Source organism: Cantharellus anzutake (genome assembly GCF_015039405.1).
Source record: "Cantharellus anzutake strain C23 chromosome Unknown EI90scaffold_11, whole genome shotgun sequence".
NCBI classification, from domain to species: Eukaryota; Fungi; Basidiomycota; class Agaricomycetes; order Cantharellales; family Hydnaceae; genus Cantharellus; species Cantharellus anzutake.
In genome coordinates, this window is record NW_024066961.1 from 1518853 (window position 1) to 1538997 (window position 20145).

Below are 20145 nucleotides of genomic sequence, written 5' to 3' on the forward strand. Positions count from 1 at the left end.
ATTCGAGACGAGGGAATGTCTCCGTAATGGAGGGCTTCGGCCTCAGCGACTTCTGCCAAGAGCGCTGTGCCTAGTGACACGTCCGTGCCCTAACTTACTGACTGGCAATTAGAACCTAGGGGGGTAACTCTAGTTGATTTTACTACTGGGGCGTAACCTATGTACAAGTGGGATATATATATGGTTACAGTGGGGATGGGTCCGCAATTGGCGGAGCCGAACGGAGCGGAGCTAACAGGGTTTAAGCATTAGCCGACTGAATATTACCGACGAGTCGGTTCGCGGGGTTAGCGGAAAGGCAGGCGTTAACCCAGAAACGGAAAGGAGGGATAGGCCCGAAGGTGGGCTCTGCAGGGCAGGCGAGTGTATTGCCCAGCGGAGGCAGGGGTGCGCTAGCGGACGTCGGAGCTGTCCGGAAGTCCTCGGGGCTCCGTACTTAGGGAGGCGTAGGTAATAAATTGGAATGAGGGGGTGGTGACCATCGAGGGGTACCGAGAGGATTGCGGAATACGGGGGCTCCGAGGTTGGTGAGGGAGGAGCGGAGTTGGAACGGAGGGATCAGAGGGACCGGAAGTCGATGGCCGGGGATGGATATGACAAATGCAGTGAATGATTGTCGGCTTTCTGGCCAATCAAGTATGTTTCTGTATGTCTCAGGGAGGAAGGCAGAGTTCAGTCTTGTGGACCGGTATTCAAGCTGGGTGATTGTCCCGGACATGCCGTGTGATATACATATCGCTCCGGACACTTACACAGGGTTGACAACATGCTCGCTTCTTGCATCTTCCAAGACATGTATGGATGTGGTGTGTGGGCGACACAGGAATATGGTAGTTACAACCTGTGTGCATAAGCATCAGAGTGTTGGTAATGAAGCTAGTGATAGTATAACATTGGCTCCTGACCCACGGCCCTAGGCATGAAAACAGGTGGAGTCTGCATTACCAAGGCTATGCCAAAAACACACAATGTTGGGTGAGTAACACACCACAAATGACAAATAGCAATAGAATCTTCAACGAAAGTTAGAGCCTTGGCATTCATGGTGGCTTTTGCATGAGCTGGTGAGGCTGTAGAATGATCGTGTTGAACGCGAAGTGGATGATATCAGATAAATGACAACTACTGGCATAGGAGTCTGAGCCGTTCTTCCTTTACGAGGAGTGCTTCAGAACAGTGTCCGAGATTGTTAAGAGATATTACAAGATTCCCAAGCGCTCGAGCCAAATCTGGGGTGTATGATGCCGGATGGGTGGCAACTAGCTTGCGCCAGAGCTTCACGCTTTCTTCATTCACGAGGAGTGCCTCAGAATGTCATCCAAGGTTGGTGAGCAATGCATCTAGATTCCCAAGCACTTGAGCCAAATCCAGGGTGTATGATGTTGGATGGGTGGCAACTAGCTCACACCAGAGTTGCACACATTCTTTGATCACTGTGAGTGCCTTGGAATGGCGTCCAACATTGTCGAGTGATACATTAAGATTCCGGAGTGCTCCAGCCAAATCTGGGGTGTATGATGTTGGATGGGTGGCAACTAGCTCACGGTACGAGTTGCACACTTTCTTCAATCATCATGAGTGCCTCGGAATGGCATCCAACTTGGTTGAGTGATACTTTAAGATTCCGGAGTGCTCCAGCCAAATCCGGGGTGTATGATGTTGGATTGGTGGCAACTAGCTCATGCCAGAGTTGCACACTTTCTTCAATCACAGTGAGTGCCTCGGAATGGCATCCAATCTTGTCAAGTGATACAAAAAGATTCCCGAGTGCTCCAGCCAAATCCGGGGTGTATGATGTTGGATGGGTGACAACTAGCTCACACCAGAGTTGCACACTTTCTTCAATCACAATGAGTGCCTCGGAATGGCGTCCAACTTTGTTGAGTGATACTTTCAGATTCCGGAGTGCTCGAGCCAAATCTGGGGTGTATGATGTTGGATGGGTGGCAACTAGCTCGTGCCAGAGTTGCACACTTTCTTTGATCACGGTGAGTGCCTTGGAATGGTGTCCAACTTCGTTCGATGATATAAAAAGATCCCCGAGTGCTCTAGCCAAATCTGGGGTGTAGGACTCTGAGTCCGTAGACACAAGGCAACGGCACAGTGCAACTGAATCACTTGCCATCTCATATGCCTCCTGAAATCTTAAAAAGAACGCAAGATTTTCCCTCATATTGAGAAATACTTTGACCAACTTGTGAATGACTTCTTCGGAGACCCAATCAACGTTCAACTGAATGGAACATGAGACTGAACAAGAACCTCAGATGATCGCTACTGGTGATTCGTACCTTGGCCCATTCAGGGAACAATGACATACTAATGTACCCTTCTGTCCTCACGCAGACTTCCACCCAGCGCGATATTTGCTTGTTGAGAAATGCATGAATAGGCCCATTGGGCACCTCCAGTGGCTCCTGAGTTTGGCTGAGATGATGCATGAAATGCCGACATGCATAATGGACATGTTCGGACAGCGCCTCCTGAGGAATGGGGGGCAGCTTAGCTTTTCGGGATAAGTCCTCGATCAGCCCCAAATCCTTTATAGTGGGAAGATCTTTATTCAAGATTTCGATGCAGCGCAGGCCCACTCTATTGTTCTCCCTCCTCGCATCCACTCTAAATCGACCGAGGATGGGCGATTGTGGATCGACTCGGTCCGTGAGAAAGTCACGAAAGGATTGATGCAGAATACGAATTGGCATGTCAGGATTGCTTACTCCTGAGAGGAGAGGTGCAAGTTGGGCTAATGTATATCGGATGTCCGACTCCAGCAGTGGTGAGAGAATGGCATCCCAGGCCGTAACAGATAGTGGCTTCTGTGCAATTAGAATTGCTCCCATCACGATTGGATAGTCATGCAAGAAATCGTCATTCGTCCAGTTACACTTCTCCAAAATACTCGCATACAGCCTATCCATCTTTTCCTCAGCAGATGCCTTTGATCGGCTGGGATTATCATCGAGCAATTTCTTTAGCATCTTCGCGGCATCTCCACCGGTGATCTTCATGTAGCCAAACACAGTACTGATCCAAATGAACAAGCCACCTGCTCGCTCTAATATGCATTGGACCAAGTCATCCTCCTCTCCTATTCCGACTTTCAAATCATCATGCACAGCCTTCAGTTCACGCAGTTGCGATCGGATGTAGGCAGCACAGTCATGGATGTTAGTATTGTCCGAAAGACTGATGGTAAGGGGGTCATTGAGTGATAGAAAACGGTCAACAAGGTCGAATTGCCTGGAAGTGACAAAGAATTTGATGTTGGGCGGTAGTTTTAGAACTTCTTCTCGAAGTATGTTGGCAAGAAGTGGGAATGCCTCTGTGTTGCACTCATCTAATGCATCAATGATGATCACCATAGGACGATCAGACGATGTCCTGAGACGGAGAGGTTCAGCCACTAGTTTCTCAAATTGTTTTGCGAATGGGGCAGTCGAGAGGGCTGGGTCCCCCTGAAGAGTCGATATGAGGGAGGCACGGTATGCAGCATCATGGGTTGCCAGAGATCGAGCCATGCCGCTGAACAGATGGTCCGGCCGCGACTGCTCGCCTGCTTTGAAAAAGAAGCTTGACGATGATATCTTTTCTCGTTTACACTCCTCTGCGACTGAGAGCGCAACGGATGTCTTTCCGGCGCCGGCCACGGCCTTTAGCAGTAATACACGATTCTTGCTATCCTCCGTGGTACGACACCACGTCATAATACGCTCGATCAGATCAATCCTGGTGCCTGGCAGGCACGGCTGAGTTGAATCGTGATGGGGGACAATGGGATATTTAAGTTCATTCAGAACTTGATTTGCATTAATCATCAAGGTTGTCTGCAGCTACGATAATGAGATCAGAATGGAAACATAGCCGGGGATTAACGGAACTACCTGGAACATTGCCAAGGCTTCACCAAAATCTTTCTTTAGATCATCGAGCTTACTGGGGTTCTTCAAATGGGAGAAGAACTTATGGATACCAGACCGTTCTTCACCCACTCGACGGACTTCAGTCTGAATGCGCTCCAGTGCCCTATAGAGTACTTACGTTATACAACCGTAGTAGCTTGCATAGAGCAGATACTACTTACTTGCCCAGCTTGTTGACGCTTTCAACCCACGAGTTCGGCTTTTGATTGGATTCATCATACGGATCCTCGATGGCTGTAACCACATGGACCATAGCGTCCCCGATATATTCTCCAAAACGCTCCCATTCTTCCCTTTTTCCCCTGAACTTCTACCCAATGTAAATTGTCAACTTCCGTTCCAGGATCGGCATAAATTGTTACTAACTTTGATTTCAGTGAGGATGAAAAGTGCGGCATTGGTGGCAGCCTGTAGGGGGGGGAACAGGCCCGACACAGTATTGACGATGGTGAGAACCGGAATTGCAACATCGCCGCCCTCGGCGAAGAGATGATTGACCCTCTGCTTCAGCGACATGGTCAATAATGGGTGGGTGGAGGGATGGGGAGGAAAAGGTCGGTCGCGCAGCGGGTGGTGACACTCAAGCAGAGGCTGGGGAGTTCACAGCCATGAGATCGCCGCGCGCAATTCATCCCATTGCGCACTTCAAATGGAAAGTCTTGCGGCAGATTCCATCCTCTGATGCAGAACCAACTGAGAAATCGTTCCTAGCTGCTTACTTCCATCTAGCTTGGTCTTGTTCTAGGTTCGCTACGGGAGATTCGATGCAAAGTTCGGCAACAGGAACGAACATTCTAGGAAGGCCAGGTGCACATGGGTTGTTGCATATTCGCAAGATGTGCCCCGCAAGTAACAAGAAGATAGCGGAATGGGAGGATTTAGCATTACCACCGCAGCTAAGGACCTTGCCGTGTCACTGTGACCCGGGCGAAGCAAGTAAGTGGTACGTTTAACAATGGTGCCCTGACACAAATTTGAGTTAATGCTTGTTCTTCGATAAGTCTGAACCTCAAGTGACATAAAACACCTGAATTTGAACACACCTCCAGAGGCCGAACCTATGGGATCACCACGGAACGACGATGACAGTACGGTAAGACGACCCCTATACAGGCAGCAAACCGATGACGGGCCCTTCGCCCTACATGTGGGTCAGAAAAGGTCAGATTGGGTAGCTGCACATTACTTACCTCGTCGCTCCGGATTCCTATCGAAAATGATATTATGTAATTAGTCCTGGTGGTCTCGATCTCGTCATCATGATCGTATGCAACAAGCCGAATCTCTCACTTTACAAATACAGAACAATCATCGTAGTCTAACCTCCGACGAATCTTGGTTGTATGACATGTTACGTCAATATCTATCACCCTCGAACCTTCTTTCATTATTCTCCAAGTCCGAAACCTCGCGGAACATAATTACTTCCTCTTCGATAGGATCCTGCCACGTATCGTCTCTTCCACGGGGATCCCCAAGCACGTTGGCTCGAACCCAATCACCGCGACTAGCTCAAAACAACTCCTGCATAAGTATGTTGGGTCCACCGTTAATTATAATGATAATTTCTTCGACACGCAATTGTAGAACATTCGAGTGTTCACACCACTTGAGAATGGCAAAGACAAAGGTTTCTATCCTGCGCATGTCCAGTGACATGCGGATGTGGGCCGCAGGCGACACAATTTCAATATACTCTAATCAGTTCGGTTCCGTGAGCGGTCCATGAGTTAGTGGACACGGTCCGTATGGACCTGCAATGCGTATGATTGTGCGCCAGCGATGCGAGCCGTACGTCAATTAAATACATTAATAGTAAATGCAGGAGAGGGTAGCAAGTGAAAAAATGATGTAACGCAACGGAGGCGATGGGGAAGGAGGTGGGAAGCGCGGAGATTCAGTTAAGAACTATGAAAGTAAGAGTAAGCGCGCGTTTAGTGGATAGCGAGAGCAGGGATAACCGTGTGCAGGCCTGAGGAGCGGGGCCAGCACACACGGTTAGAAGCCTCATCGCACTACCGTTAACTTACCAGTTAGACGTTGTAGTACGATTGCGCAGGCAGGTGGGGAGTGGATAAGGTGCGCTATTTATCTCGCTCCCGGATGCAACTTGTCTCTTCCCGCAGCTGGTCTGAGACCAAGTTTGGGCCCGGAGGAGGGTTTCGTCCGTCTTGTTCCATCCGCACTGCGACAGTGCAGAACAAGACGGCCTCCTCTGAGGCGCGCGCGGATCCACCTGATTAGTCACGTGAAATGGGATTAAACTGAGACTAATCAGTTCGGTTCCGTGAGCGGTCCATGAGTTAGTGGACACGGTCCGTATGGACCTGCAATGCGTATGATTGTGCGCCAGCGATGCGAGCCGTAACTTGTACACGTATAATGGCTGGTGGAGGGGTGGTTGGTGGTGAGTACTTAGACTCAATGATCTGCACGCTGGCCGTCGAATGCTGATCGTCCCCCCAATGTGCCTTGGATCAGTATCGGGTTTTGGCGCAGGTAGATCAGGAAAGCTTCTGAAGACCACCTTCCAATAGCGCGTATCCGCTCCAAAGGAGTACCTGCAAGTGCTAACGCCGTTGCACCACCCGAGCGCAAGGAATGGCCTGCAACATCTCCCGTCGTGATGACTCCTTGCAGTCTGCCCAAGAACCAGGACCGGGTGGGGATCTTTCCTGAGTCTCGCAGCCATAAATCGGGGAGGTGTCGGAATCGATAGTCTCGAGCGTTCAGGTATTGTTCGAAGATTCCCAGGGGGTCTAAGTCACTGTCTCGTCTCTCTAGCACGACCGTTGAGCCTTCAAACAGCCTGTTCGCTTTGTGCATTGGTAAGATGAACGCGTAGTGAGGTCGCGGTTCGGAGTGGAATCTAACTGAAGATCTTCTTATTGATTTTCGGTAGTTGCGCAGTGCCCCCGAGTCGCTGTCCACTAGTTCGCCAAGCCGCATGAGGCAGTGCCATCCTGTGAAGGTGATTGCAAGGAAGAGCATATCGTCATGTGAAGGCTGAGGTGGGATTGATTGTAGAACGGTCCGCAAGTCACTTTCGGTTAGAGCCCTCTTCCTGACAGCTGGAGTGCGGAACATTTTGGAGCATCCAGTTAGAGTTCTCGAGACGAGTTTTGAGTTGCGAGTGTCGCGGACCTCCGGCCAGTATGCTTCAAGTTCTGAACATATACCTGAAAGATACGAAGAGACCGAGTTTGGTTGGATGTGGGCACACATGTAGACGATGTAAAAGGTGAGTGTGTCGATCGTTGGTCGTAATGGGAAATGGTGGAGGTCGCAGAAATTGATGTAAGACATTAGCGCTGACATATAGGTACGAGCAGTGCTAGGCTCAAGAGCGGCTCCCAGGGCAGCTGCTCGAGCCTCCCGGAGGCGCTCCAGGGACCAAGGCTCGCGCTGTGGTTGATGGGTCTTGGAGCGCCTCTGATCATTCATTTCTTCAATGCCCCCAGCTTCATAAGCGCCGGAGGCATGAAGTGTTTGATGACCAGCTTCGGGTACAGACCTTTCACCAATTCAAAATTGCGTCGCGACAGTGCATCTGCCACAACATTCCGCTTCCCTTCCACTAGAAAGACGCGGAGGTCGATCTTGTGCTCTATCCGTGTCGAGACAGCCGTCATGAGGATTGGGTTGTACAGGTCTGTCGCGCGGAGCGAGTTGAAAATGTTCAGTGAGTTTGTCGAATCGGTGTAGATTGCGAGTCGCTTCGGTGGGGGGGATATTGTTGTAGACCATTGGAGTGCCGCGAGTATTGTGATAGCTTCATTGTAGAATATGTTGAATGCCTCGTCAGGTTGGGTTACCGGGTCGCCAATATACGCAGCTTTGTATTTCGGTGCCCAGAATGCGAGCCCAATCTTGCAGGCATCTCCCCATACAACCACATCAGCATCGCTTGGCCCCCATGATTCGGCGTTCAGCATGCGAACTCCTTCCATCCGCTCTACTGAATCAGCAAACCATAGTAGGTCATTTCGTACCTGCTTGTTTATATAGATGCTTTGATTCATCATCCGCTTCCCTGCGATTTTCTCGTATGACGAGTTCAGCGCCGGCTTGAGAAGTGGGAATACGTTGAGGACCCAGTTCGCATACCCAAGGGTCTTCAGCCAGTCCTTCAGAGGTTGCCTTCGCAGATTGTCCGGGGTGTCAAGGACGAACTTTCGTATCGCAGCGCAGAATCTTCCCTTTGCCTCTTCTGAGATGGATATCGTGAGTTGCTCTGCGTCAACGAGGAAGCCTATGATTTCAAGCTGGGTCCCAAAGAGTTGCTTGGCCGAATCGTGTGGGACTCCGATGTGGTCGAGCAATTTAAGGAATCTTGTCTGGCCTCGTGGTAACTCCCTATTGTATGGGGGATAAAGTTCAAGTTCACTGTCGAAGCTTGCATTGAATGCATCATCGACATAGTGAAGTAGACCTCGTATCCCGCAAACATGGATTCCAATCCAACATACGAGTCCGAAGAACAAGCACCACAGCCGGCCAGAGGCCCGATTCCCGAAGACTGCACATCGGTCCACATGGTACTTCCCGTCAATCAGTGTTGCCTGCCGTGCCTGCCATCGTGGGTGCATTGGTAGCCGTCGGTAAGCTTGAGATGCATCAGATTTCCAGAGAAAAGCTGGCCTCCTTCCTCCATTCTCTTTCATGATGGCATGGATATTGGTCCCAAGGTCAGTTAGATTGTCCAGGACTACATACCCGCCTTCACTCGGGATCAGCGAATTCAGGGATTTCTCCCCTGCGCTATGGTCGTTGACAAGCCGCAGCTTCGATGAGCCTTTCTTCGGTACCGTAAAAATAGGTTGCGCCACCATCCCAGGCAGTAGCTGGTCCCCAAACGCTTCGGAGTATCGGTCCAGGCCCATCTCAGCAGCACATTGCTGTCTAAGGAATTCGACTGATTCATCGTCCAATTCAGGAGCGCCCTTCGCACACTCTACAATTCCTACCGGTACGCTCTTCGGGTCCTCGACATCTGCAAAGGGCCAGAACCCAGTCCGCAGTCCATCACATACAGATCTGACGAGATCACGATTCGGGTGTGATTTCAGGAGGACTTCGAAACGGTCAACGTTGATAGGGGTAACGATTTTGAACAGGCTCGGGTTGTCCTTGATAGTCATAGTGATGTCTTGATATCTATAATCACTTTGAGGGACGCTCGGGACAGGTTGAGCACTCTCAGTGTACGATGCCGATGGTGTCTGACCAATATCATGCTGACCGAACACGAACCTCATGTATCTTGGTCGTTTGCTCTTCTCCTCGGCCTCATTGAGATCCTGTGGTTGTCTTCTCCTTTTGCTGTGGACACTTTGGCTCGGCATGGGCACTGGATCCACAAGATCCACACTTGTGGAGGTAGCGACATTCGGAGCGTCGACATCCATCCGTTTTGTTGAATTCTCGGCAGATCGGGTAATCATTGTTGCCACGCTTTCGTTTTTTGGTGACATTCTCCCCAGCTCCGGTCGCCTTGTCGCTCCCTGCTTCTCCAGCCGACTTTCCAGGCTTACCTTCTCCCCGGGTATCTCCGTCTCCTCCTCCGAGGTAGATGTCGTGGATGATTTCGTTGAGCGCATTAATGTCGGAGAATGCTCGGTGGGTTTCTTGGAAGAACTTCCTTGCAGCCTGGTCGTATTCGATGTTGAGGGCGACATTCCGGTTTCTGCTGAAACGCTTGACGATGTGACGGTGGTACTCATGGAGCTCTGGACCACGGTGGGGGTATGCCCATACAACCGCAGCGACATATTTGTCCCACGCCTCCGTCCATTGTGATTCGTTTGCCAGTTTGGTCTTGCTCCGGCTACTCGAGCCAGTCGAGATTTGAACCCCATTCCCGAGGTCAACGGAGTCTTCATATCGGATGGCATGGGAGCGCCTATCTTCGACCAAGTGTCCGAAGTCGACGAGTCGGTCCCCAAGGATGTCCTTCCAGAGGTATGGTGGGAATTCAGGTTGACCGCCCCAACAGATGAGACTTCGGACGGCACGTTTGACGTTGGTGTTGTACGCGTTCTTGAGGAGTTGTGTCTTCTCGGCGTTGGTGAGCATGGCCTCCTCGCTGGCATCCCAAGGTGGTCCTCCGTTCCCGAATTTCCAGTTCCACGCATACTCGGCACGATGGTCACTTTCTTCGTCGGCAACTCGTTTGAAAACCTCGTTTCCACGGAGCCGTCCGGAACTGGCTTGATTGGTGGGTTGTCTGACTTGAGAGGTAGTCCGAGTCATGACATTAGGGTTCGATTGGACAGTCCCATCCTGCTCGGCCGAGGTCTGTTGTCGGGCGATACCTCCATCGAGGTCACGGTCTCCTCGTGCTCGAGCTCGGATCCTTGCCTCTGCTGACTGTTCCAGTTCGTCGCCGTATCGGACGAGCGTTTCCCTGCGCTCTTCCTCGTTAAGGGACTGATCCGCAGCGACGGCTTCGGAGAGGGTGGCGTACACCTCTCTAAGTGGGATCTGGTTGGCATTGTATCGCCTGACGACTTCATCGAGCTGCTCGACCGTACTCGCGGCCTCGAGCAGTGACTGGAACGCATTGCCGCGGGAGATGGATTGAGCTGCATGATGCGACATAAGATGTAAGCGTAGTTGATCGATAGATGATCGAGTTCGATTAGATAAGCGCGGAGATTCAGTTAAGAACTATGAAAGTAAGTGTAAGCGCGCGTTTAGTGGATAGCGAGAGCAGGGATAACCGTGTGCAGGCCTGAGGAGCGGGGCCAGCACACACGGTTAGAAGCCTCATCGCACTACCGTTAACTTACCAGTTAGACGTTGTAGTACGATTGCGCAGGCAGGTGGGGAGTGGATAAGGTGCGCTATTTATCTCGCTCCCGGATGCAACTTGTCTCTTCCCGCAGCTGGTCTGAGACCAAGTTTGGGCCCGGAGGAGGGTTTCGTCCATCTTGTTCCATCCGCACTGCGACAGTGCAGAACAAGACGGCCTCCTCTGAGGCGCGCGCAGATCCACCTGATTAGTCACGTGAAATGGGATTAAACTGAGATAAATTACCCCTAAATTAGCAGCCATGCTCAGGCGCCTTAGATAGGCTCTGATGAATCAGACTCCTTCCCAGTTGCTCACATGATTTCTCCGAGGTTTAGCCGCAACTTACGTTGCCCTCCGAAATCTGTCGAGCGACTGGTACAACTTGCAACACGTGATGTTCCCACGCTAAGTTGTAATGAGTTGTACATAGGTTATGGAATATAATTTTTAGTATTTACGCATGTGGTCATTGCACCCAACCCAACCCATGGAGACTAAGGGAGCACATCCAAGGTTGTGAAGTCAATATCTGGGGGTGCGCGAAGTTTAACAGTTTATATATTACTTAGTTACCAGTCACTTGTTTGTGCCCGGTGGCATAAGTGGTATAGCGTTAGCTGAGGCTATGTAGTCTCTTTAAGTGGCACATGTTCGATTCTCACTTAGGACACTTTTTTTTTCATACCCTCCATTCCTTAGTGTACAGAAAACAACCATTTCACACAATTATTCCATGGGAGGGCCCAAAAAAAGTTTCCCTAAGTGAGAATTGAACATGTGCCACTTAAAAAGACTGCATAGCCACAGCTAACGCTATACCACTTATACCACCGGGCACAAACAAGTGACTGGTAACTAAGTAATATATAAACTGTTAAACTTCGCGCACCCCCAGATATTGACTTCACAACCTTGGATGTGCTCCCTTAGTCTCCACGGGTTGGGTTGGGTGCAATGACCGCATGCGTAAATACTAAAAATTATATTCCGTAACCTATGTACAACTCATTACAACTTAGCGTGGGAAGATCACGTGTTGCAAGTTGTACCAGTCGCTCGACAGATTTCGGAGGGCAACGTAAGTTGCGGCTAAACCTCGGAGAAATCATGTGAGCGACTGGGAAGGAGTCTGCTGATGAATCAGAGACTGAACGGATGCATGCAGGAGTGGCATGCCAGGACTTACGCGATGTTCACTTGAATGACCACTTCTTCTGGTGCCGAAATCAGCAGTGGCCGGGGTCAGCGAGTCGAATTAATTCACGAGTGTGCAAAGGGTAGATTCCCTCCAACGATGATTTATACTATATTACCTTCAGGATCGCCAGAACCAACTGTCTCCCTCTGATAGGCAGGATCCCAGCCTCTACTAAAGTAGATCCCTTTGAGCAACTGCTCCCTTCTTACGTTCTCCCTCCGCGCGTATCGAGATGTTCCTAGTCCTTGTTCACCTTTTCATCATCGATGAAATCCTGATCGGACGAAGTAGTTGTGGAAAATTGTGCATGTGATGGTACGAAAGCGTAATCGATCTCATTGGACTTTGATTGAACTTAACCCCCTTCGCAGTCCGGCTTTGGAGTTGATATATCGCGACTCGGATAATTACATCACGTTGAAGCCACACAACAAAGACGAGACGAGACTTCCACTCTGTGTGTGTTTGTGCGTGCGTGCGTGTTCTGCGAAATAGATAGGGCCGCCCTCCGTCCCAGATACTCCATTGACAAGTCGCTTTATCGATATTCCCGTCGCCACTGTGCTCACGGCCTCTGGACCGATGCTTGTATCCAACCTTCAACGTTCATACGTCGCGTGGACATAATATTGCACACAGGCAAAGCCCTCTCAGCGCAATGGAGCGATCTGCCACACTCAGTTGAAAGGCAGCGCGTCAACAGCACGTACTAGTCAAGGAACAATCACTACTCTCCAATTTCTGGAAAGCCCATTACATGAAATCACAACCAAATGGGAAAGGAAAAAGGAGTCCCATCCCATTCGCAATCATTTCCGCAGAGCGTGTGTTCAGGAATTAGAAATCTTGCCCCATTTCACATTCCGGGTCACCCCACCATTCTATCTTTCTACACGATGGATTGACAATAGACTGAAAGTTGAGAGGTCCGTGCCTGCAGAGCCGACGGCGAGTGCTTGTATGACAGCATCCATAATGTCAGATGCCCATTCTAAAAAGGGGGGGTTAAATGAAAGAATGGGGAAGATGTAGAATCGCTTACGATCCTAAAGCTCGTCTCGAGTCCACTTCGGTATCATCAAAGGCAAGTGCGAATAACTCCACTTTTGTCCAACACCGAAATTGAGCTACTCTCATCACCTGAAAATACCACATGTCCAACGCGAGCACCTTTCTTTGTCAGCAGCTCCTTTGAACGCGTCTATGGCACGCGCTCGTGGGGGAGCAAGACACTCGTCGGTTGGACGGTCTCCACACCATGACTTGGAGTCTCGACAGCGAATTTGAACTAGGCAGAGAGTAGTTACCTCCCAGCGGCTTCAAGTAACGGCTTGTTGAGGTGTTGATGTCGCGCCACGTTTCGTCATCCAGGGCTCCAATCAAGACCTCCATAAACGCCAACCCTGCATAGAAAATGTAGTTCATGCGGATGAGATGCTGTTATGGGAGCAGATGCTAAGAAAACGAAGTTTGTGACGTTCGTTCAAATGCCAAATGGACCGACCTCTCGTAAAAAGTTCATGATTTTAGTGCCTCGAACGTGAATCATGCGATGCGCTTCTCGTCCTCTAATGCGCCTTGTGAATGCGTAAGACCTAAACAACATTCACATTAGTCATCGCGTTACCGAAGCCCAGATTATGCACTAGATATAGGTGTCCGGGGAAACACCCCGGGAGACTCGAATGAGGTGATTGTATGAAAGGGATTTAATCGTTGCGGATCCACACCCAGTGAACTCACCGGTGGACAGGACGTCCGTAAAGCTGCTTCATTTGCTTGGGCGTGCCTTGTTTCCCGATGGTGCGCACAGGTAATTAGAAGAGTCAGAGATATCCATACCATGTTGACCAACAGCCCATGACGTCGACGTGCTCTCATTCCGGCGGCTTCGCCTCCAACTAGTCCAGTATAGGCCATTTCAGCGAGGTGGCACCGAGCGAAGTAACATCATACCTTGATTGAAGTATATCTTCTTTCGAGTTCTACGTGATGAGAAAAGGATGGAGACAGAATAATTGGGATTCGATCGGTCATCACGGCGAAGCGTGTCAAGTTCGTCTTTTGGCGGCCATATGAGAGAGGAGCAGCGATTGGGTGGGAGGGTGATGTGAAAGCGCACAGGGGCGTAAAATCGTTAGCTAACGATCGTAAGATTATATTGTAACGCCACCAGGGGATTGGGTATAAATGTTTCACAACTCACTGGATCTAGCGATGCCCACCTTTCTGCAAGAGTCAATCACAGCAATCCGGCATGTCGTAATGGAATTGTCATCAGGCCTTCCGAGAAAAAAAAGAAAGGTGAGGCACACACATGCACCCGAGTCATGATCGCGGATGGACAGCGTTGGGTGAAGGAAAGCAGTAAGATTTTTTCTTACATAAAAATATTACTTGGCAAGGTGAAGATGAGACGTTGTATCTTTCTGGTTTGGTGGTGTTTCAACGTCTAGGTAGGTTACCAGCCTCTATTTGCGTTGCGGTAGATTCGAAGGCAGCAACCCAATATAGCGATGAATAATGCGCGACTGCACCCGCGAGCATGTTTGTCAGAGTTTGTAGCACCATCGGGATTCCACATTACCTCATTGCTCCCGATTCCGGTGATGGCATCCGGATCCAGCTCGGCGAAACCCGTCAAGCCACAACGATCGACTTCTCTGCAGCCCGTTGTAAGCCCATTGCTGGTTTCATCTTGACTTGGAACCATTGGAAATAGAATCAATGAGTCTAGTCAGGCATCCTGGTTAGTCTCATCATGAATTATGATCGTAGCTCAAAATGAATCACTTTGCAAAACTGCAACCATCCACCATATCGTCATCTAATTTAAGAATCCCCCACGAAGCGGGCTCAGCTGTGTATCATCGATTACTTAAGTCCGAGATCTCATTTGTTTCCTCCGGCTCCGGAAGGTGCCCCCTATGTCTCATCTCCTCGATGAGGACCTACAATCACCTTCGCTCGATCGCAATCACCATAACCCAAAATACCTCCGCATATGTTGTGTTCTTGATTACACCGCTGGTTATTGCTTCGAGACGCAATTGTGGAGTATTCATGCACCTCGGGATTGACTTGCGTTGCACGGAAAAGTTCTCCCATCAGCTCCTAGCTGGTGCTCGTCCGCTAACATGCAGATGTTGGCAGGCAACACAGTCTCTCGCTCAATGATTCATTATACTCCGAATCACGACTAAGTTAGTAACTGTGCTAGGCGCCCCCGGCAGACTAAATGATGGGCTCTCTGGATGGCAATCACGAATCAGAGTGAATGGGTGCAGGAATTACAGTATATCATGTCAGGACTTACACGACCAAGGCTTCGGTTCGCTTCCTTTCCTGTCAAAATCTGCATAGAACACCAATGACCGACGTCAGCGAGTAGTTGTTCATTTTCCTCCCACGATTTTGGGATCGCGCGGCCCAACGACCCGTCCTCTGAGCGGCTCCTCCCTTCTCGTGTCCTTTCTCCGTGCTGAGTACTGAGACGTTCCTGTTCCTTCTCATAGTTGTACGTAACATGCATTTTGTTACTCTCTGGAATCTTATTCACTTTTTCGTTACCTATGGAATTCTAAACGGCCATTCTCAGATGAAGTCCGGAAAAAAATGTGATGGTAGTAGATCGAAAGGGTGATCTCGTTTGGACTTTTGGTCGTTGAACCGATGCTCGCTTAACGTGCTCTGCAGTCCGACTCTGGAGTTGACACATCACGTCTTTGATAACAATATTCAAGTTACACACGCATGCAAAGACGTAGATTTTGTCTAAATAGTGATCCCTCCCTGTCAAATTGGTGCAGAATGCTACATCGTTTGCTGGGCAAGCCACCTTGTCGATGACAGTACTATCTTGAGGGAGAAGCGTGACAACAGAAGACGAGGCTTGCGGCAGTGTCAGCGTCTCGGTAAGCAAAAGAACGCAGCAAACAACCCCTGCAGCGACGATGGCATGTATGTGTCTCTTCACAGTTGCCATGAGGGACAAGAGTAGAAGAAGGGAAGGATCCACCAACAGATGCCTTCCTTTCAAGGCACCTTTCCTTATTCGAAATGCGCTCGGACGGAGGTGAGGGAGATAGTTTCTGATGCAGGGAAAACGAAATTGAGAGAACGCAAGGAAGAAATGCCAAGCTCGCCGAGTCTGATTGACAGGGCCACGCTGGCGGTACAAGATTCCGTACACATGATGGTGGGTGAGTAACACGCCACGAACAACAAATAGCAATAGAATCTTCAACGAAAGTTAGAGCCTTGACATTCATGGTGGCTTTTGCATGAGCTGGTGAGGCTGTAGAATGATCGTGTCGAACCCGAAGTGGATGATATCAGATAAATGACAACTACTGGCATAGGAGTCTGAGCCGTTCTTCCTTTACGAGGAGTGCTTCAGAACGGTGTCCGAGATTGTTAAGAGATATTACAAGATTCCCGAGCGCTTGAGCCAAATCTGGGGTGTATGATGCCGGATGAGTGGCAACTAGCTCGCGCCAGAGCTTCACGCTTTCTTCATTCACAAGGAGTGCCTCAGAATGTCGTCCAAGGTTGGTGAGCGATGCATCTAGATTCCCAAGCGCTCCAGCCAAATCTGGGGTGTATGATGTTGGATGGGTGGTAACTAGCTCGCGCCAGAGTTGCACACTTTCTTCAATCACTGTGAGTGCCTCGGAATGGCGACCAACTTTGTCAAGTGATACAAAAAGATTCCGGAGCGCTCGAGCCAAATCTGGGGTGTATGATGTTGGATGGGTAGCAACTAGCTCGCGCCAGAGTTGCACACTTTCTTCAATCACCATGAGTGCCTCAGAATGGCGTCCAACTTTGTCGAGTGATACAGAAAGATTCCGGAGCGCTCGAGCCAAATCTGGGGTGTATGACGTTGGATGGGCGGCAACTAGCTCGCGCCAGAGTTGCACACTTTCTTCAATCACAGTGAATGCCTCGGAATGGCGTCCAACTTTGTCGAGTGATACTTTAAGATTCCAGAGCGCTCCAGCCAAATCCGGGGTGTATGATGCTGGATGGGTGGCAACCAGCTTGCGCCAGAGTTGCACACTTTCTTCAATCACAGTGAGCGCCTTGGAATGGTGTCCAACTTTGTCGAGTGATACAAAAAGATTCTGGAGCGTGTGAGCCAAACCCGGGGTGTATGATGTTGGATGGGTGGCAACTAGCTTGCGCCAGAGTTGTGCACTTTCTTCAATCACCGTGAGCGCTTCGGAATGACGTCCAACATTGTTGAGTGATACAGTAAGATTCTGGAGCGCTTGAGCCAAATCCGGGGTGTATGATGTTGGATGGGTGGCAACTAGCTTGCGCCAGAGTTGCACACTTTCTTCGATCACAGTGAGCGCGTCGGAATGGCGTCCAACTTTGTCGAGTGATACTTTAAGATTCCGGAGCGCTGCAGCCAAATCTGGGGTGTATGATGTTGGATGGGTGGCAACTAGCTCACGTGAGAGTTGCACACTTTCTTCGATCACTGTGAGTGCCTCGGAATGGCGTCCAACTTTGTTGAGTGATACAAAAAGATTCCGGAGCGCCCGAGCCAAATCTGGGGTGTATGATGTTGGACGGGTGGCAACAAGCTCACGCCAGAGTTTTACACTTTCTTCAATCGCCATGAGCGCTTCGGAATGGCGTCCAACATTTTCGAGTGATACTGTAAGACTCCAGAGCGCTCCAGCCAAATCCGCGGTGTATGATGTTGGATGGATGGCAACCAGCTCACGCCAGAGTTTAACACCTTCTTCATTCACAGGGAGTGCCTCAGAATGTTGTCCAAGCTTGGTGAGTGATGCATCTAGATTCCCGAGTGCTCGAGCCAGCTCCGGGGTGTGTGACTCTGAGTCCGTAGACACAAGGCAACGGCACAGTGCAACTGAATCACTTGCCAACTCATATGCCTCCTGCAATCTTAAAAAGAATGCAAGATTTCTCCTCACATTGCGAAACACTTTGACCAACATGTGAATGACTTCTTTGGACGCCCGATCAACGTTCAACTGAATGGAACATGAGATTGAACAAGAGCCCCAAATGATCGCTTCTGATGATTCGTACCTTGGCCCATTCAGGGAACAATGATATACTAATGTACCCTTCTGTCCTCACACAGACTTCCACCCAGCGTGATATTTGCTTGTTGAGAAATGCGTGAATAGGCCCATTGGGCACCTCCAGTGGCTCCTGAGTTTGGCTGAGATGATGCATGAAATGCCGACATGCGTATTGGACATGTTCAGACAGCGCTTCTTGAGGAATGGGGGGCAGCCTAGCTTTTTGGGGTAAGTCCTCAATCAGCCCTAAATCCTTCATAGTGGGAAGATCTTTATTCAAGATTTCGATGCAGCGCAGGGCCACTCTATTGTTCTCCCTCCTCGCATCCACTCCAAATCGACCAAGTATGGATGATTGTGGATCGACTCGGTCCATGAGAAAGTCACGAAAGGATTGGTGTAGAATACGAATTGGCTTGTCAGGATCTCTTACTCCTGAGACGAGAGGTGAAAGTTGAGCTAATGTATATCGGATGTCTGACTCCAGCAGCGGTGACAGAATGGCATCCCAGGCCGCAACAGATAGTGGCTTCTGTGCGATTAGAATTGCTCCCATCACAATCGGATAGTCATGCACAAAATCGTCATCCTTCCAGTTACACTTCTCCAAAATACTCGCATATAGCTTATCCATCATTTCCTCAGCGGACGCCTTTGATCGGTTGAGATCTTCATCCAGCAGTTTCTTCAGCATCTTCGCAGCATCACTGCCGCTGACCTTCATGTAATCAAAGACAGTGCTGATCCAAATGAACAAGCCGCCCGCCCGCTCTCGTATGCTTTGGACTAATGTATCTTCTTCCCCGATTCCATCTTCCAAACCAGGATGCACATCCTTCAGTTCGTGTAGTTGTGATTGGATGTAGATAGAACAGTCATGCAGGTTAGCATCGTCCGAAAGATCGATGGTGAGGCGATCAATAGGGTAATTAGGTGATAGGAAACGATCAACGAGGTCAAATTGTCTCGAAGTGAGAAAGAATTTGATGTTAGGTGGTAGTTTTGGGACTGCCTTCCGAAGTATATCGGCAAGATGTGGGAATGACTTTGTGTCGCACTCGTCTAACGCATCAATGATAATAACAATGGGACGGTCAGACAAGGATGTCCTGAGATGGAGAAGTTCAGCCACTAGTTTCTCGAATTGTGTCGGGAACGAGGCAGTTGAGAGGGCTGGATCCTCTTGAAGAGCGGATATGAGGGAGGCTCGGTATGCAGCGTCGTGGGTTGCCAGAGATCGAGCCATGCCGCTGAAGAGATGGTCCGGCTGCGGCTGCTCGCCTGCTTTGAAAAAGAAGCTTGCTGATGACATTTTTTCTCTTTTACACTCTTCTGCGATCGAGAGCGCGACAGATGTCTTGCCGGCACCGGCCACGGCCGTTAGCAGTAATACACGATTCTTGCTATCCTCCGTGGTACGACACCACGTCATAATACGCTCGATCAGATCAGTCCTAGTGTCTTTCAGGCACGGGTGCGTTGAATCGTGATGGGGGACAATGGGATATTTGAGTTCATTCAGAACTGAGGAATCTTCTACTCCACGAGTTAACCGATCTTGGTTGTTTGTCATTGCACCAACCGTCAAGTTTGTCTGCAGCTATGTGGTTTCGATGAGATCAGAACAGAAACATTATCGGGGATCAAACGGAATTACCTGGAACATTGCCAAGGCTTCGCTAAAATCTTTCTTTAAATCATCGATCCTACTGGGGTTCTTCATATGAGAGAAGTTGCGGATACCAGATTGCCCCTTCATCTTCCCACGCAATCGACCAATTTCAATTCGAATGCGCTCTAGCGCCCTACAAAGTACCTACGTTATAGGATGGTTTGGCCTGCATAGAGCAGATCTACTTACTCGCTCGGCTTCTTGACGCCTTCCACCCACGGCTTAGGCTCTTCGTTAGATCCATTATACGAATCGACGGCTGTAACCACATTGACCATGGCGTCCCCGATATATTTTCCAAAACGCTCCCATTCTTCCTTATTTCCCCTGAACTTCTGCACAATGCGGATTGTCAACTTCCTTTCCAGGATCGGTATAAATTGTTACTAACTTTGATTTCTGTGAGGATGAAGAGTGTGGCACCGGTAGCGGCCTGTAGAGGAGGGAACACGCCCGATGCAGTATCGATGGCGGTGAGAACCGGAATTGCA

General features: G+C 49.7%; 4 protein-coding genes across 4 annotated transcripts; 1 reads left to right on the forward strand and 3 right to left on the reverse strand.

Moving 5' to 3' along the window:
• Window positions 1-1314: 1314 nt before the first annotated feature.
• EI90DRAFT_3287621 (uncharacterized protein) lies at window positions 1315-4859 on the reverse strand (the record flags this gene model as incomplete). Its single annotated transcript, XM_039067064.1, has 6 exons — window positions 4290-4859; window positions 4085-4233; window positions 3885-4026; window positions 2292-3833; window positions 1561-2233; window positions 1315-1505 (listed from the first exon to the last, which is right to left on the reverse strand). The coding sequence occupies exons 1-6, from the start codon at window positions 4437-4439 to the stop codon at window positions 1315-1317; spliced, it is 2847 nt and encodes a 948-aa protein (XP_038919441.1). The 5' UTR covers window positions 4440-4859.
• EI90DRAFT_203728 (uncharacterized protein) lies at window positions 4290-5251 on the forward strand. Its single transcript, XM_039052462.1, has 2 exons — window positions 4290-4859; window positions 4973-5251. Exons 1-2 carry the CDS (start codon window positions 4448-4450, stop codon window positions 5155-5157), a joined length of 597 nt encoding a protein of 198 aa, XP_038919442.1. The 5' UTR covers window positions 4290-4447; the 3' UTR covers window positions 5158-5251.
• Window positions 5252-15176: 9925 nt separating this feature from the next.
• EI90DRAFT_3046542 (uncharacterized protein) lies at window positions 15177-16038 on the reverse strand (the record flags this gene model as incomplete). The annotated part of the gene is made up of 4 exons (XM_039059476.1): window positions 15177-15257; window positions 15293-15460; window positions 15504-15806; window positions 15933-16038. Coding segments are annotated over 3 exons (543 nt in total), but the record flags the coding sequence as incomplete, so codon positions are not given.
• Window positions 16039-16105: 67 nt separating this feature from the next.
• On the reverse strand, window positions 16106-19890 carry EI90DRAFT_3046546 (uncharacterized protein). The gene is made up of 5 exons (XM_039059477.1): window positions 19844-19890; window positions 19640-19787; window positions 17987-19582; window positions 16543-17928; window positions 16106-16449 (listed from the first exon to the last, which is right to left on the reverse strand). Exons 2-5 carry the CDS (start codon window positions 19739-19741, stop codon window positions 16267-16269), a joined length of 3267 nt encoding a protein of 1088 aa, XP_038919444.1. The 5' UTR covers window positions 19742-19787; window positions 19844-19890; the 3' UTR covers window positions 16106-16266.
• Between the last annotated feature and the right edge of the window lie 255 nt (window positions 19891-20145).